Source organism: Somniosus microcephalus, chromosome 10, assembly GCF_052327205.1.
Source record: "Somniosus microcephalus isolate GS21.2 chromosome 10, FLI_Smic_1.0, whole genome shotgun sequence".
NCBI classification, from domain to species: Eukaryota; Metazoa; Chordata; class Chondrichthyes; order Squaliformes; family Somniosidae; genus Somniosus; species Somniosus microcephalus.
In genome coordinates, this window is record NC_140996.1 from 133,769,175 (window position 1) to 133,787,342 (window position 18,168).

General features: G+C 43.5%; 1 protein-coding gene across 2 annotated transcripts in view; it reads left to right on the forward strand.

The window, feature by feature from the left end:
* LOC147111701 (NADP-dependent malic enzyme-like) overlaps nt 1-18,168 on the forward strand; it is a 251,482-nt gene that overhangs the window by 95,257 nt on the left and 138,057 nt on the right. For both annotated transcript variants that reach the window (XM_085998812.1, XM_085998813.1), the window contains exon 3: nt 10,409-10,542. In XM_085998812.1, coding sequence (XP_085854938.1) covers nt 10,409-10,542 — 134 coding nt within the window. The remainder of the gene's footprint in view (nt 1-10,408; nt 10,543-18,168) is intronic.

Consider the following 18,168-nt stretch of genomic DNA (forward strand, 5'->3'; position numbering starts at 1 on the left):
TGGAGATGGCAAAGACGCTGAACAAATATTTTGTATCAGTCTTTACAGTAGAGGACACTAAAAATATCCCAACACTGGACAAACAGGGGGCAATGGGGGGGGGAGGAGCTAAACACGATTAAAATCACTAAGGAGATGGTACTCAGTAAAATAATGGGACTTAAGGCGGATAAATCCCCCGGACCTGATGGCCTACATCCTAGGGCCTTGAGAGAAGTGGCGATAGGGATTGTGGATGCATTGGTGATCATTTTCCAGAACTCCCTGGACTCAGGAAAGGTCCCGGCAGATTGGAAAACTGCTAATGTAACACCCTTATTTAAGAAGGGAAGTAGACAAAAAGCTGGAAACTATAGACCAGTTAGCCTAACATCTGTGGTTGGCAAAATGTTGGAGTCCATTATTAAGGAAACAGTAACAGAGCATTTGGATAAACATAATTTAATAGGACAGAGTCAGCATGGTTTTACGAAGGGGAAGTCATGTTTGCCAAATTTGCTCGAATTCTTTGAGGATGTAACATACAGGGTGGATAAAGGGGAACCAGTGGATGTCGTGTATTTGGACTTCCAAAAGGCATTTGACAAGGTTCCACACAAAAGATTACTGATCAAAATAAAAAATCACAGGATTGGGGGTAATATACTGGCATGGGTGGAAGATTGGCTATCTAACAGAAAACAAAGAGTTGGGATAAATGGTTCGTTCTCGGGCTGGCAATCAGTAACTAGTGGTGTTCCGCAGGGGTCAGTGCTGGGACCCCAACTCTTTACTGTAGTGTCCGTGTGTAGATAAAGACACTGAAGACAGGAGTTGGTTCATAGGTATTTACTAAGCAAGTCTGGGGGGGGTTTCTAAAGGATATACACAATACACAGGCTTATATAGCCCAAGTGGCAATTACCGGCATTACGCACACCCGGGGCTCGCAAAGGCACATACATCATAATTGCTCTTAAAGGCACATACACCACAATTCCTCCCCTTCTAGCTAACTAGTACATCATATTTTAAGTAATTATTAATTACATGTTATATGCAAAATAATATACATTGCTGTATTAATTAATTATAAGTTAGTCTCTCAGGAGGCTTCCTGACTCGGTCCGGATAACGCCTCGGGGGTGTAGTAGTTTCTGGTGGTGTAGTAGGTTCTTCTGGCAAGGCTGATTCGGCTTGAAGGCCAGTGTCTGGTTCATCGGGCTCCAGTATCACCGGATCGGAGGTAGATATGGGTATCTCTACTTCATCGTTAGATGTATAGAGTGGTGGTGTAGGTTGTCCCTTTTCGGATGACTTGATGATTTGGTCAGCATGGCGCCTTATTATGCTGTCTCCGATGTCCACGGTATATATCAGTGGTCCTAATCGTGTGCAGATAGTTCCAGGCTGCCATTTCTCGGTACGGTAGTCCCGGGCTAAAACCGGTTGGCCTATCTGGAAGGCCCTAGTTGGCCTTTCATTCATGCCCTGAAACTGCCGGTTCTCCACGTCCCTTCGGATGTTGGGCTTGACCAAATCCAGCCGGCATCTTAGGTTTCTATTGTAGAACATCATGGCGGGAGTTTGGTTAGTAACCATATGCGTTGCATTCCTATATGCAAATAAGAAGTTATCCACCTTGTGCTGAAGTTTTATGTCTTCATTACCCATGGCCTTGATGGCCTTCTTGAAGGTCTGGACAAACCTTTCAGCCAATCCATTGGTGGCGGGATGGTATGGGGCGGACGTGTAGTGCTTTACCCCATTGTTCTTTAAGAACTTTCTGAATTCTTCGGACACAAATTGCGGTCCATTATCAGAACATATCTGTTCCGGCAGCCCATTCCTGGCAAATATGGTCCTTAATACTGTGATGGTTTTTTCCGTAGTGGTGGAGGACATCTTTATTACCTCCGGCCACTTGGACTGTGCATCAACTGCGATTAAGAACATTGAGTCCATAAATGGACCAGCAAAGTCGATGTGCACCCTTTGCCAGGGAGATGAGGGCCACTCCCATGGATGTAGAGGGGCCTGTGGCGGAGCATTTTGGACCTTCTGGCATCCTAGGCAGCTCTTGGTCATGTCTTCGATGTCTCCATCGATACCTGGCCACCATACAAACGCCCTAGCTAGGTTCTTCATTTTCACTCCACCCAGATGCCCCTCGTGAAGCTCCTTTAGCACTTTATCCTGGAGTTTGGGTGGAATCACCACTCTGGATCCACACATCAAGGTTCCTCGGCACACTGACAGCTGTTCTCTTCTTTGCGAGAATGCTGGCAACAGTGGTTCGCCATGTGCTGGCCATCCCTTCACTGTTAAATCGTAGACCCATGAGAGAGTAGGGTCATTTCTTGTCTCCCTTTCAATGGCAGAATTTGTCACCGGTAGACATTCCACTATGGTAGAGTGGAATATCTCTACTGGGTCTACTGTAGGTGCCTCTTCTATCGTTGGCAACGGTAGGCGTGATAAACCGTCAGCATTCCCATGCTGTTTTGACCCTTTGTATTCAATGTTGTATTGGTGTGCCCCTAGAAAAAGGGACCACCTCTGTAGTCTTTGTGCCGTCATAATGGGGACACCTTTTTTAGGGTTGAATATGGAGATGAGGGGTTGATGGTCAGTCAGCAAGGTAAATTTTTGTCCGTGTAGGTAATGGTTGAATTTCTTCACTCCCCATACCAGGCTGAGTGCTTCCCTGTCTATCTGGGCATAGTTACGCTCAGCTGAGTTCAATGAGCGTGACGCAAAAGCTATCGGCCGTTCCGAGCCATCAGGGAATCTATGGGACAATACCGCTCCTATGCCGTAAGGGGATGCATCGCACGCCAGTCTGATTGGTAGTGATGGGTTGTAATGAGCCAAAATTTTCTCGGATGTGATTAAGTCTTTACATTTATGGAAGGCACGTTTACAGTCTTCGTTCCATTTCCAAATCACTCCTGTCTGTAGAAGATCATTAAGAGGGTGTAGAATAGTTGATAAGTTCGGTAAAAATTTATGATAGTAATTTATTAATCCCAGGAATGACCTTAATTGTGAAACATTTTCAGGTGCTGGGGCTTTTATAACTGCTTCAATTTTTTCAGGTGACTTATGCAACCCTTCCTTATTAATTATGTGGCCACAATATGATATCTGATTTTGGATATCACTTGGGGCGATTTTCTCGTAGGCCCCGTTCTTTCAGCCTAGTGAGCACCTGCTCCAAATTGGCATGGTGCTCGTTGTCGTTTTCTCCTGTTATAAGGATGTCGTCTAGGTAGCATTGAGTCCCCGGAATCCCTTGCAGGACTTGCTCCATAGCTCTTTGCCAGATAGCTGGAGCTGATGCTATTCCAAAAACCAGTCGATTGTACTGGTACAGGCCTTTGTGTGTGTTTATTGTGAGATACTTTTTAGAGGTCTCCTCAACCTCCATCTGTAGATATGCCTGTGCCAAGTCAATTTTTGTGAAACGTTTCCCTCCGGACAGTGAGGCGAAAATATCTACTGTACCGTGTGAAGGACCGGGTTTACAGTCACCTTAAAGTCCCCACAGATGCGAATTTTTTTCTGTTCCTCAGAGTTATTTTTCAATGTTTTTTTCATGACTGGAACGATGGGTGTTGCCCATTCGCTCCAATCTATTTTGGATAATACGCCTGCCTTTTCCAAATTCTTCAGCTCTGCCTCGACTGCCGGACGTATTGCGTATGGCACCGGTCTTGCCTTAAAAAATTTTGGAATTGCTGTATCTTCCACTTTTATTGAGGCGGTGATGCCTTTCAAGGTTCCTAGTTTCTCTTGAAACACTTCTTTGGCGTTGGCCAAGATGTCTTTTAATCGTTCAGGTATGATGTCATCATTGTTTTTTTCCTTACTGGTCACCGTCAGTGCCTGAATGGAGTGCCAGTCTAAACGTATCTTCCTTATCCATTCACGTCCCAACAACGGTGGACCACCATCTTGTAGAATGTATAAATACAACTTTTGTATTTCTTTGCCGTTGTATACCACAGGCACCCTTATTTTTCCTTTGGGGTAGACTTTCTGCCCCGTATATGTTTTTAAGATAATGGATGTGTCTTTTAGAGGTATATGCGAAAATAGCCTCTCGTAATCTCGTCGATTTATTACGGTTAGAGCTGATCCTGTATCTAGCTCCATTTTAACTGGGGACCCTGCTATTGTGAGGGTAACCCAAATGGTTTGGTAATCCTCTTTGGCAAGGGTTTCCTCCGGGTGCTCCGGTTTCCTCCCACAGTCCAAAGATGTGCGGGTTAGGTTGATTGGCTATGATAAATTGACCCTTAGTGTTAGGGGGATTAAATACGGGGATAGGGTGGGATATGTGTTGGTGTAGGGGTTACGGGGATCGGGTGGGATATGTGTCGGTGCAGGCTCGATGGGCCAAAATGGCCTCTATCTGCACTGTGGGGTGTCTGTGATTCTGTGATACATTATGTAATTTGAGACAGCTTAGTCTCTTGTTTCCGGAGTCGCTATCGCTATTCTGGTCTTCGGAGCTATTGTCCGTCATCATTTGTACCTTCCTGTACCTTTCTTTATTGATTTTTTGTTTTCTGTCAGTGGATTTATTTTGTCCAGATTGGCATACCCGTGCAATGTGTCCAATCTTACCACATTGCCTGCATGCTTTGCCCTTGAACCAGCAGTCCCTCTGGTTATGGGTGGATCTGCCGCAGCAATAACATCTTCCGAACTCCTGTGTCATTTTATGGGTGCCGAAGTCCTGTGTCTCTTGTTGTATCTCTGCAGCTCCTTTTGCTGCTGCTTCGTATGATACAGCCATACTGAAAGCTTTGTCCAATGTTAAATCTTTTTCAGAAAGCAGTCTTTTTTGTGTTCCTTCACTTAAGAGACCGCAAACAAATTTGTCTCGAAGATAATCTGATAGTCCTGCTCCGAATTGGCAGTACTTTGATAGCTTTCTTAATTCGGTTAGGTAATCAGCGTTACTTTCATTCTTGTGTTGATTTCTCTTGAAGAACTTGAATCGTTCCGCTATCAGCAGCGGTGTTGGGTTTAAATGCTCCTGCAGGGTATCAACAATTTCTTTAAAAGTCTTGTCCTTTGGTTTGGCTGGAGTGATTAAATTTCGTAACAGCCCGTATATCCTCGCGCCCATTAACTTCAGAAGTACTGAAGCTTTTTTTTCATCTGTTATTCCATTTGCAGTGCAATAAACCTCTACTCTTTCCACGTATGTGGTCCAATCTTCTATTTCGCCATCAAAAGCCTCAATATTACCAGATTTAGGCATTTCAGAAAAGATATGGCGCTTCCCACGCTTTTTTTTTTTCTCTCTCTGTAGCAACGATATGGCGCTTTCCCGCCGCTGCTACCGATAACAACGCTGTTTTACTGTGGTTTCCGTTTATTCACTGTTGGAGACTCGTTCCCGACGGAGGTCTAAACGCTGACCTGCTTGCCGCGCCGGCCGTCTCTCGAGTGCACCCTCCCAGTCCGTTATTGCTTGCCTCCGATTTCGCTGCCTGTCTCAGCTGTAGAGCCCGCCGCTGGAGCTCCAGTCTGACGCCCAGGAAGGATTAGCGCAGTACCTGTCACCAGCTTGGCCAGCTGGTGAAACCACAGTTTCTCTTACTTCCTTGAGTCTTCTGGACGCTGGAGGAATCGATGTCCTTGAGGTGCTGCCGAATTGCAGGTAAGTCCGTTTCCACTTCGTCGCCACTGTAGTGTCCGTGTGTAGATAAAGACACTGAAGACAGGAGTTGGTTCATAGGTATTTACTAAGCAAGTCTGGGGGGGGTTTCTAAAGGATATACACAATACACAGGCTTATATAGCCCAAGTGGCAATTACCGGCATTACGCACACCTGGGGCTCTTAAAGGCACATACACCACATTTACAATCTATATTAACGATTTGGAGGACCGAGTGCAACATATCCAAGTTTGCCGACGATACAAAGATGGGAGGGAAAGCAGTGAGTGAGGAGGACATAAAAAACCTGCAAAAGGACATAGACAGGCTAAGTGAGTGGGCAGAGATTTGGCAGATGCAATATAATGTTGGAAAGTGTGAGGTTATGCACTTTGGCAGAAAAAAATCAAAGAGCAAGTTATTGTCTAAATGGAGAGAAACTGCAAAGTGCTGCAGTACAAAGGGATCTGGGGGTCCTGATGCATGAAACACAAAAAGTTAGTATGCAGGTGCAGCAGGTGATCAGGAAGGCCCATGGAATCTTGGCTTTTATTGCAAGGGGGATGGAGTACAAAAACAGGGAAGTCTTGCTGCAGTTATACAGGGTATTGGTGAGGCCACACCTGGAATACTGCGTGCAGTTTTGGTTTCCATATTTAAGAAAAGATATACTTGCTCTCAAGGCAGTTCAGAGAAGGTTCACTCGGTTGATTCCGGAAATGAGGGGGTTGATGTATGAGGAAAGGTTGAGTAGGTTGGGACTCTACTTATTGGAGTTCAGAAGAATGAGAGGCAATCTTATCGAAACATATAAGATTGTGAGGGGGCTTGATCGGGTGGACGCGGTGAGGATGTTTCCACTGATGGGTGAGATTAGAACTAGGGGGCATAATCTTAGAATAAGGGGCTGCCCTTTCAAAACTGAGATGAGGAGAAACTTCTTCACTCAGAGGGTAGTAAATCTATGGAATTTGCTACCCCAGAGAGCTGTGGAAGCTGCAACATTAAATAAATTTAAAATGGAGATAGACATTTTCCTAGCAGATAAGGGAATTAGGGGTTACGGGGAGAGGGCAGGGAAGTGGACGTGAGTCTTGATTCGGATCAGCCATGATCCTATTGAATGGTGGAGCAGGCCCGAGGGGCCGTATGGCCTACTCCTGCTCCTATTTCTTATGTTCTTATGTGCTTTTGTAAGAAGCAGGAAAGATAAATGTTGCAAATGGGAATGGCAAAATCATACAGCATGAAAAATGGGAGCAGGGGTTATAGTTTGAACTCAGTGTTGAATCCAGAAGGCTGTAAAGTGCCTAATTGAAAGATGAGGTGCTGTTCCTCGAGCTTACATTGAGATTCATTGGAACAATGTAATAGGCCGAGGACAGAGCGATCAGAGTGGGAGTGAAGCGGTGAATTAAAGTGACAGATGACCGGAAGCTCAGGGTCACCCTTACGGACTGAACGGAGGTGTTCCGCAAAGCGGCCGCCCAATCTGCGTTTGGTCTCCCCAATGTAGAGGAGACCGTATCGTGAGTAGCGAATACAGTATACTAAATTGCAAGAAATACAAGTAAATCACTGTTTCACCTGGAAGGAGTGTTTGGGGCCTTGGACAGTGGGAAGGGAGGAGGTAAAAGGGCATGTGTTGCATCTGCTGCGCTTGCATGGGAAGGTGCAAGGGGAAGGGCTGTTAGGGGTGATTGAGGAGTGGACCAGGTTGTCGCGGAGGGAGCGGTCCCTTCGGAATGCTGAAAGGGGAGGTGAGGGGATCACATTGGAGGTGGCGGAAATGGCGGAGGATGATCCGTTGAATGTGGAGGCTGGTGGGGTGAAAGGTGAGGACAAAGGGAACCCTATCATGGTTCTGGGAGGGAGGGGAAAGGGTGAGAGCAGAAGTGCGGGAAATGGAATGGACACGGTCAAGGGCCGTGTCAACCACAGTAGAGGAGAATCCTCGATTGAGGAAAAAGGAAGACATGTCGGAAGCACTGGTATGGAAGGTGGCATAGTAAGAACAGACATGGCGGAGACAGAGAAGCTGGGAGAATGGAATAGAGTCCTTAGAGGAAGCGGGGTGAGAGGAAGTGTAGTCCAGGTAGCTGTGGGAGTCATTGGGCTTGTAGTGGATGTTTGTCGAAAGCCGATCGCCAGAAATGGAGACGGAGAAGTCAAGGAAGGGAAGAGAAGAGTCGCAGCTGGACCATGTGAAGGTGAGGGAAGGGTGGAAATTGGAAGTACTGTAAAGTGAATGAACTTATCTAGTTCAGGGCAAGAGCAGGAAACTACACCGATACAGTCATCAATGTAGCGGAAAAAGAGGTGAGGGAGGGGACCTGAGTAGGACTGGAGCATTGAATGTTCTACATATCCCATGAAAAGGCAGCCATAGCTAGGGCCCATGCGGGTTCCCATAGCAACACCTTTAATTTGGAGGAAGTGCATGGAGTCAGGGGAGAAGTTGTTCAATGTGAGAACAAGTTCAGACAGGCAGAGGAGGGTGGTGGTGGATGGTTTTGCTATTGAATATTTCTTGCTGTTCTTGAAGCACAGCGAATGGGACATGCTTCAGTTAAAATAGCAGTATGCCATAGTTATAATTGTTGGTAATATAAGTGTTAATATTGCAATTTTACCACTAACAATCTGCCAAACAAATAATATCTTCATATTTAAAAAAAAACACATTTTGAGCGTGTCAAACGTCCAAACTTTTTATTCCCAAGCATCCCACCATGATGATAGAGGTGCTTGACACTGTACCATGTCTCAATTCAGCTAATGTAGAAAAAGGCAGCCGGAGCTGGCTGCATCAGGGGTGTGATTAGATTAATCATATAAATGGTCTGGAGGAATGAGAGCATTAGAACTCACATTTAAAAAAAATGAACAATTAAAATATACCATTCCTGTGGCGAATAAGATCCATTTAGCATTAAATTTTCATTTTTCTTTTTTCATGTATCACTGTTGCTTACCTTGTGAAGTAGTCCTGTGAATGTATTAACATTTGATCTTGTCTCCTACCAAATATGTAGTGTTAAACCTAAACCATAAAATATAGGAAACAACATGGAGATTGATTGTATGTAAACATTTTAGATCCTTGCTTTACAGTATACTGGCTTACCGGCCTCGCAACAAAATGTAAAACAGCGAAAGTGGTGTCAAATTCAAGTTATGAGCATTCAGTGACTTGGTCTGACCTATTTTGGGGCAACGAGGCCGGAAAAAGCTAATAGAAGAGATGGGATATTCAGCACAGTTTGGACCTGCTTGTTGCAATTGGCAGCTTTAGTATTTCACAAAGATTATATCTTCCCAGTAATGGAATATCATAGCTCTGTCTGACTGCCTGCAGAGGAGACCCATAAGTTGCTCCTTGTACTCAGTATGGTAAGAATCTTACAGAACAGTAGACTCAAAGTTAGCCAATACCATGCCAGAATATATCCTCTCCATCAGTGGAGAGATGTTGCCAGGCAGTCTGTCCTCTACAAAATTATGACTAGAATAGATCCAAGTAAGTTGTTATGCTTGAATCTGATCTCCATGTCTATGCCAAGAGCACAAAATCTGCAGCACTTGCATATTCTGTACAGACCAAAACAATCTACTAATTACTTGTGGCCACATATCTCACACACTTTTGCATGTGCATCTCTTACCCAGAAGTTCAATGTAAAGTTAAAAATCAAGTGTTGTTTGTCAAGTCAAAAGTGATTTGCCTGCTTGTTTCTCTAATGCACTTTCTGAGTCTTTGTGTTATCTTGGTCCAGTCGGACACCTCTGTCTTTTATTACAGCTGCAAACAACTGCTATGTTACACCACCTAATATTCAAAGAATTACCCTTCTTAATAAATGATTGGAAAAAAATGTTGGCCCAGATATTTCCAGGGAGCGTGCAGGGAGCGCAGATTTCCAGGGGAAACCCCAGGGATGCGGATGTCTGGACAAATTTAACGGCAGGACCCAATTATCGTTTTCTTCTTCCGTTCCCCATCCCCCGGCAGCCAGCTAGATTGAAATCTGGCCGGCTGCCGAGCAGAAAAGGCAGCGGTAGGAACTTTGCAGCAATTGAGAGAAGGGTGCTCGGTGGGCGTCTTGTCACACTCTTAAGACACCAAAGTTGTGTGATGTTCTTCATGTAAATATGTAAAATGCCGGTGCCAAACTCTGAGTAACTGATTCTCATTCAACCATCAAATTGTCCGAGCCTGCCAATCGGGAGGGAGGGAAAGATCGGGGCTTGGTGGTGTTGGCGGGGGGGGTGGGTGGAGTGGTCAGAGCCCAGCAGTGGGGGTTGGAGCAGGGGGAACAAGGAGAGGCCACGCTCAGCAGAAGGAAGGTCGAACGTTTGCTTGAGGGCTGTGGGGAGTACTCCTGCTCCTCCTGGCCCACAAGGAGTGCTCTTTAAAAAAAAAACATTTACCTGCTGGAGCTCTTAACTCCATTTCACATCTGTTAAATTTGAATCAGGCTGCCAACTGCACTGTAGGAGCCTGAATTAATATTATAACGAAGTGTCCTGCCTCTCCAAGACTGGAGACTCGCAAGTCACACCACTCGCCACCGTAAAAATGGCGGCAGGCGCGTACGTGGGGGCCCATTCCCCCTTTTCTTCATTTTGAATCCCCACACCCCTCGTCCATCGAGAATATTCACACTTGAGGCATTTGTTTCTTTTTTGGCTAGGCTATAGCACATTGTTGCAAAAATGCAGTTTTATTGAGGATAATTTTGTTTTTGCAGGGTATGGCCTTTAGTCTTGAAGAAAGGCTGCAGCTTGGAATTCATGGCCTGCTCCCACCGTGTTTTTTAACCCAAGGTGTTCAGGTTCTCCGTGTCCTTAAAAGCTATGAGACCAAAACCAATGATCTTGACAAGTAGGTAATTGCTATGAAATAAATGTGCAATTCAACAGACATTTGACAAATTTATAAAAGGGCGAATTCAGTTATTTTCTTTGTTGATAATAACTAAGCATTTTAAATTCAGGAACTCCAAGTTGACCAAGACCTGCCTCAGAGCCAGGACGAGAAACAACGAGTTTAAGGCATGGTGGTACTTTCAATGAAAGAAAGACAGACTTGCATTTATATAGCGCCTTTCACGGATGTCCCAAAGCGCTTTACAGCCAATGACGTACTTTTGCAGTGTAGTCACTGTTGTAATGTAGGAAACGCAGCAGCCAATCTGCGCACAGCAAGCTTCCACAAAGAGCAATGTGATAATGACCAGATAATCTCTTTTTTTAGTGATGTTGATTGAGGGATAAATATTGGCCTGGACACCGGGGATAACTTCGCTGCTTTTCGAAATAGTGCAATGGGATCTTTTACATCCACCCGAGAGACCAGATGGAGCCTTGGTTTAACGTCTCGGTGCTCTCCCTCAGTACTGCACTGGAGTGTCAACCTAGATTTTTGTGCTCAAGTCTCTGGAGGGGGACTTGAACACAATTTTTGATTCCTAAGTCTAAATCATTAATGTAAATTGTGAACAGCAGTGGTTCCAGCACTGATCCTTGTGGAACATAACTACCCACCTTCTGCCACGTGAATAGCTACCCTTTACCCCTAGTCTCTGCTTTCTGTCTTGAAGCCAGCCAGCAATCCATTTTGCTACTTGTCCCCTGACTCCGCATTCTCTGACCTTGTTCATTAGACTATTATGGGGTACCTTATCAAAGGTCTTTTGATAATCCAGAAAAATTACATCTACTGCATTACCATTGTCTACTCCCTTTGTTACCTCTTCAAAAAATTCAATAAGTTTGGTCAAGCAAGGCTTTCCCTTTTGAAATCCATGTTGACTATTCATTATTATATTTTTGGTTTCTAGATGTTCTTCTATTTTCTCCTTTCATCGGGATTCCATTATTTTTTCCTACCACCGATGTTAAGCTGACTGGTCTATAATTCCCTGGAAATGCTCTATCCCCCCCCTTAAATACCGGTATTACATTAGCTATCCGTCAGTCCTCTGGCACTATACCTTTTTCTAACAAATTATTAAATATGCGTGGTAATGCCTCTGCTATCTCTTCCTTAGATTGTTTTAAAATGCGTGGATGCAATCCATCCGGACCAGGGGTTTTATCCTCCTTTGAGTTTGATTAATTTATTTAATATATCCCCTTTTTTATTTTAAATGCAGTTACCTCATTACTAATCTCATCATCCAATGTCATGTTCACCTGTTCTATCTCCCTGGTAAATACTGAAGCAAAATAATTATTTAATATTTCTGCCATCTCGCTATCGTTACCTGTGGAATTATCCTGACTATCCCTTAATGGTCCTATTCCCATTCCAACCTTTTTTATTGATGTGCCTATAAAATATTTTACTATTTTGTTTTATGTTCCTTGATAATTTAATTTCATAGTTTCTCTTTGCCTCCCTAATTGGATTTTTTTACTTCTCTCCTAATCTTTTTGTATTCTCTCTTATCATGCACTCCCCTGCTGTCTATGTACTTAATGTATGCCTCTCCTTACCTTCAATTGTTCCCTTATGACTTTATTCATCCATGGCGTCCCATTATTGTTTAGTTTGTTCTTTCCTTTTAGTGGAATATATTTTTCCTGCACTCTGTTGAACACCGTTTTAAATGTTTCCCATTGTCGTTCTACATTGTTGTTTGCCAATATTGTTGCCCATTTTTTTCCCCAAGTTCCATTCTCAGCCCCTCAAAATCAGCTTTTCTCCAATCTATTAACCTAGTTTTTGTCATACTTATGTCCTTCTCAATTATCATCTTAAAGCGTATTATATTATGGTCACTGTTACCTATATGTTCCCCTACCTTTACTTCTCTGCTCTTGTTCATTCCCCATTACTAAATCCAATCGCAATCCTCCCTTGTTGGGCTTTTTACATATTGGGTTAGAAAGGAGTCCTGTGCACATTTTAGGAGCTCCATTTGCTTATCCCCTTTACCTACCTTTTCTGTCCAATTAATATCGGGGTAGTTGACATCCCCCATGATTATTATTCAATGCTTTATACTCATTTCCCTAATTTGTCTGTATATTTCTTCCTCCACCTCTCTTCCACTATTAGGTGGTCTGTAGACTACGCCTATTAGTATGATTGATCCTTTATTATCTTTTATCTCTATCCATATGGATTCTATTTTTGTCTTGCTGATATCTGTGCCACTTTTTTCTACTGCCATTATGTTATCCCTAATAAGTACAGCTACTCCACCTCCCCTTTTCCCTCCCTATCTTTTCTAAATATATTATATCCTGCAATGCCTTGATACCCTTCACACCATCATCCTTCTGAAAATGTTCCCACACAGCAGAGCAGTGGAAAGCTCACATGATAAATTGCTAACAATTGGTCTCATCCCATTAGGAATGCCTTCTGAAACCTGCATGCTATATGATAGACCATTGAGCTCCTTCAATTCTCTATCCTTAAAGAGGAAACAGTTACGACCAAAGTCCAGGAAGTGCCACCTCAATCTCCCAAGGCTCCTGCTGCAAATCATTAGCCAGATGCCTCAATCTTCTGCCACTGTCGGAGAAGTAGGAGGCTAGCATTGAAAGAGCACATGGGAATAGTTACCAAGGGTAAGCACAGTACACTTTAACAGTAAGAAGGTTGTCAAATTTGTTGTCAGTGAGATTTTATTTGTCCGTAATGTTAACCTGGCTCCCAAAATGCTGTATTTTAGAGTCTTAATACATTTCAAGATTTAAATGGTCTTCTTTGTTAACATGCTTGGTGATTTCAAATAGAGTTCTTTGTTATCACACCAGCAGGACTGACACCACCATCTTGTAACTTGGAATAAGATGAAAAAGGGAGAATCTGGCAACAATGTTGGATTGTAGTTTTTTCTGAAAAATTGGTTGGAAAAAAAATCAAAACCCAATAAAAACTGACTTTGAAGATCCATAAGTATAAAGCAGTCCAACCTGTTACACCAGCTCCTGTTGCACATGTTTTATAACACAGACCAGCCAACTCTCACCACCCACATGAATGTTTTAAGTCATTATCCTTTGCATACTCGTGAAGGATTGAACTTCATAACCATTTCCACCTAATAAACCCTGAAACCACAATTATACCACATTTAATGGACATAAATGAAGGATCGACACCATGAAATGAAGTCCAATTAAGTCCAGTTTTTAAAAAGTCCTTTGTCACTGCCGCAGGAAGTGCATCCTGAATCCACCATTACACATATGAAGAAGGAGCAATAAGTCCACTAACTGAGTGTAATCTGCCTTGGGCTTGTTTCCTGTGCTGGGCTCATATGGTGAGAGGAAAAAGTATATTTGTTGCAGCAAGCACCTTCGAGCTTCTTAAATGCAGCTTTGCATCAGTCTGGAGTTATTCTGAAAATAGTGAGAACTCCTAGTCTGAGGTGAACTGTTGGAGGAGGGCTCACACTGCTTGGCTTCAAGTGTTAGATGGAGATCTGACATTAAAGTTATATTGGAACTTTTTGTGTCACTACACAGTAACTTGTCAATGACAACAGTACCGTATGGTGACTTTAAAAGCTTTAATGTCAGGAAATAAGATAAATATATAGTTAGGTTTAACATTTCGTTCTTTATTTGGAATTTAGTATCAGTTGAATTCAGATTGCCCCACATAAAAAAAACTGGCAAAATAACAGCACCAAGATTCAACATCAGGATTTCAGTAATATAGAGATGTGTAGACACTAAAACTAATTAACAAAAAAAGCTCTTCACAATTCTATGAAGGTCACAGCTAAATTATTCAAATGGAGCTCAGGTGCTTTCATCTGTTCTAATGTTCCAATTTCACTTTTATGCAAGTTAAATAATGTTGAAACATGCCGAACGATGCTTTGCATTTTTTGAGGTGTCCCCTTACACTGATGCAGACAGGCCCTGTGCCTGTTTGCATCAGCCGTAAAATTTTCATATTTAATTGGTGGGCAATTAGCCCAACTCTACGCCAGCAATGAGGATTTCCTCGTCAGTGCAGATCATCTGTTAAGTCGGAACTTGACAGATCGCAAGTTCGGGATTTTGCGCATGTGGAAATCCTGAACTTGTGGTTCATTTCAAAGGCGGTATGATGGCGTACACTCACGCCGTAATACCCACCGCAAATTCTGGTCCATTGTCTTATAAATAAAGAATGAAAAACGCAAAAGCAGAGCTTCACATTAAGTGCCACTGAAGAAAATATTGTGCTTCACCGCCCCTCCTCTGCTTGGATTAGAGCCAAATCTCATCATTCAAGTACAGGATACTCCTTTTAATGGAATGAGGGTCACTGTACAGCAATGTTGTTGCTAATGGGTCAGTTTTTCCAGTAGTTTGGAATGCTACATAAAGCTGGGATGTACTGTGAAACTCTATAGAAATAAAGGTGAAAGTTTTCCCATCAGTATGCTGCCAGACACTAGGGAAAGATAGCAGCTATAACCAACCAGATAGCAGTCCATTCGTTGATTTTCTGCTGGGTCAAATAAACTCAAAGTGCAACTTAGACATTTGTTTACTAAGTTAATTCGTCTAGATAATTTGTTTAAATGATATATACATTAAGCTAAGCAGTGGATAAACATTAAGTAGGAAATTTTCATTTAATGTTGTCAAATCATAAACATTTTATAGCTAAAAAGTAATGGACTAGCTACCGCAAGGCAAAATTAAAAATACTAGAGGATTTCCTATGGGTTTGCTCATGGGCTGGGGAGAGGGCCTTTCTGTGGCCTTGATAGTTATGGGGAGGGGGCAGGTGCGACTTCTACCAGCCAGGAAATGCATGTAATGTGAAGGTCCTGCCGAATGTAACAGCAGGACCCCATTTGAATTTTTTTTTCTCAGTTTCTCCGTCCGGCAGCCAGCCAGATTAAGAGGCTGGGCGGGAAGGCCTGCGGCCGAAGGCTGCAGATGAGAACCAGGGGTTGGGGGGCGGGAAGGAGAAAGAGATCTTGGGTTGGCATTGGATCATGAGGACTGAAGTTTGGATCGCAGAGTGGGGATCGGCAGATCGCGGCAGGTTAGCTTGGAGTCCGGGGGCGGGAGTGGGGGAACATTCCTGCTCCTCCTGGCCCACAAGCAGTGCTGGAAAAGCACTTACCTGTTGGATCCGGCACTTTTCACTTCCCTTCAGCTGCCAAGTTACCTGAACCCTTGGAAACCCGGCCCGCATCCGTTAAACCCACATGGCTGCAAAAATCTGAGGCGCACAGAATTACTGACTCGCCTCTCGAGTGCAGATTCCTTGTCCGATCCCCAACCCACCCCGGTTAAACCGGAAAACTAGGTGCGTTCATGGTGGGTTGGGGTCGGGTTTCTAATTTTTAAGAATTTACGCCCGTCCCACCTGTCATGGGGGTTGGGGGGACTAAAATTCCACCCTGTGTGTCAGCTGGGCCACTGGAGGGTGGGAAGGGGGGCTTTTTTTAAAGCAATGTTCAGTGCTTTAGACCCTTGGGGCTGGAGCCAAAAGGGAGCAGGACCTGCTGCCCAAGCAGCATGAGAATCTTGAGGCTTAATCCCTTCAGATGGGTCTGTCTGCAAGAAGTGGCGATGGAGGAGAAACAGTTGGGGTACATTATGAGGGAGGGACAAAAGCAGATGTGGAGCAGAGGCAGGCCTGGAAGTTGAGCAGAGGCAGGTTTAAAGTGTTGGAAGACAAATCTAGGACTGTGGAGTTTCTCATTGTACCATAAATGGAGTTGTAGGTTTGTGCATATAATCTCTCATATATTTATTCGAAGGAGCATATGAAAACCTGAAATGCGATGGGCAGAATAATTTGGAAGTAGGGGGAGAAAAATTTAGTGCAATATAACTGAAAAATAATGGAAGTTGACAATAAATTCAAAAGGATAAAAACAGACTTAACCAAAGAAGAAGAAAATTGATGACCATCCAAAGAAAAAAAATTGGAAAAACATTCATAAAAGACACCACAGTGTAAAATCTGTTATGTAGATATAGAGATAAAGGAGGGTAGGCGATGAAAGATTGCGAACCGTGTAACAAGCTGCAACAACAACCAGAAGTTGTGGGAGCAGCTGCACTACATAGAGTGACCACTTTGTTCAGAGGGAGATCCTCAGCAGCAACATGATTACCTCAATTGCTGCAGTCAGTGTGTTCCAGTTCAGTTCTAGTGAAATAATGGTAAGCAGAAATAGAATGCAGCAGTGAAAACTTGACACCTTTCCACCTAAAGATCAGAAGTTAATCTGATGGAGAAATGCTTGGGCCCCACTCCGTGACTTGAGCGCATGATGTCGGCTGACACTTCAGTGCAGCACTGAATGAGTGCAGCGTTGTTGAAGATGCTGCCTTTCAGATGAGACATTAATTCCAAGTACCATCTGCCTGGTCAAGTGGTGCAAAAGGTGCTTTGCCACTATTGGGAAGCTGACCATAGAGTTCTCCCAGTGTCCTGGCCAACATTTATCTTCCACCAACACCAACAAAACAGATCAACTGGTCATTGCTGTTGGTTGCACCTTGCTGTGCACAAATTGGCTGCTGTGTTTGTCTACATAACATTGACTGCTCTTCAAAAAGTAATTAATTGTTTGTGAATCATTTTGGGACATCCTCAGGATATGAAAGGCACTAAATAAATGCAAAACTTTTCTTTTTAACATTCCTCCCTCAAATACCACCAAAACCAGATTAACTCATCATTCATCTTGCGTTGTCTGTGGACCTTGCTGTGCCTAATTGGCTGCGCTATTTGCTTGCATAACATAACATTGAATGCACTTCCAAAGTAATTCACTGGTTGTGAAGCACTTTGAAATATACTGAGGATATGAGGCACTATATAAATGCATGTTTGATTTATCTTTTAACACTACATAATGAAGCAAGCCAGATAAATTTGTTCTTGTGTAACACAGAACTTCTACAAGTTATAAATGTGTGGGTGGGGGGGGGGGGGGAGAGGACTACATACTTAATGTACATGCAAAACAATCATCATATTTATTATGTGCCTCATCAAAATGAGTGGAAACATGTGGATGGTAAATCTTGTGATCGGATGCTTGACTTGGATTGAAGTTGTCGTAGAACTCTATTACAACAGCAACTTATATTTATACAGTAGCTTTAACATGGTAAAACGTCCCAAGGTGCTTCACAGGTGCATTATAAAACAAAATTTGACACCGAGCCACATAAGGAGCTATTAGGGCAGATGCTTGGTCAAAGAGGTAGATTTTAAGGAGTGTCTTAACAGAGGAAAGAGAGGTAGAGAGGCGGAGAGATTTAGGGAGGGAATTCCAGAACCTGGGGCCTTGGCAGCTGAAGGCACAGCCACCAATGGTGGAGCAATTAAAATCGGGGCTGCTTAACAGGCCAGAATTGGAGGAGCACAGATATCTCTGAGATTTGTGAAGCTGGAGGAGTTTACAGCGATAGGGAGGGGTGAGGCCATGGAGGGATTTGAAAACAAAGATGAGAATTTTTAAATCGAGGCGTTGTTTAACTGGGAGCCAATGAAGGTCAGCGAGCACCGGGGTCTAGA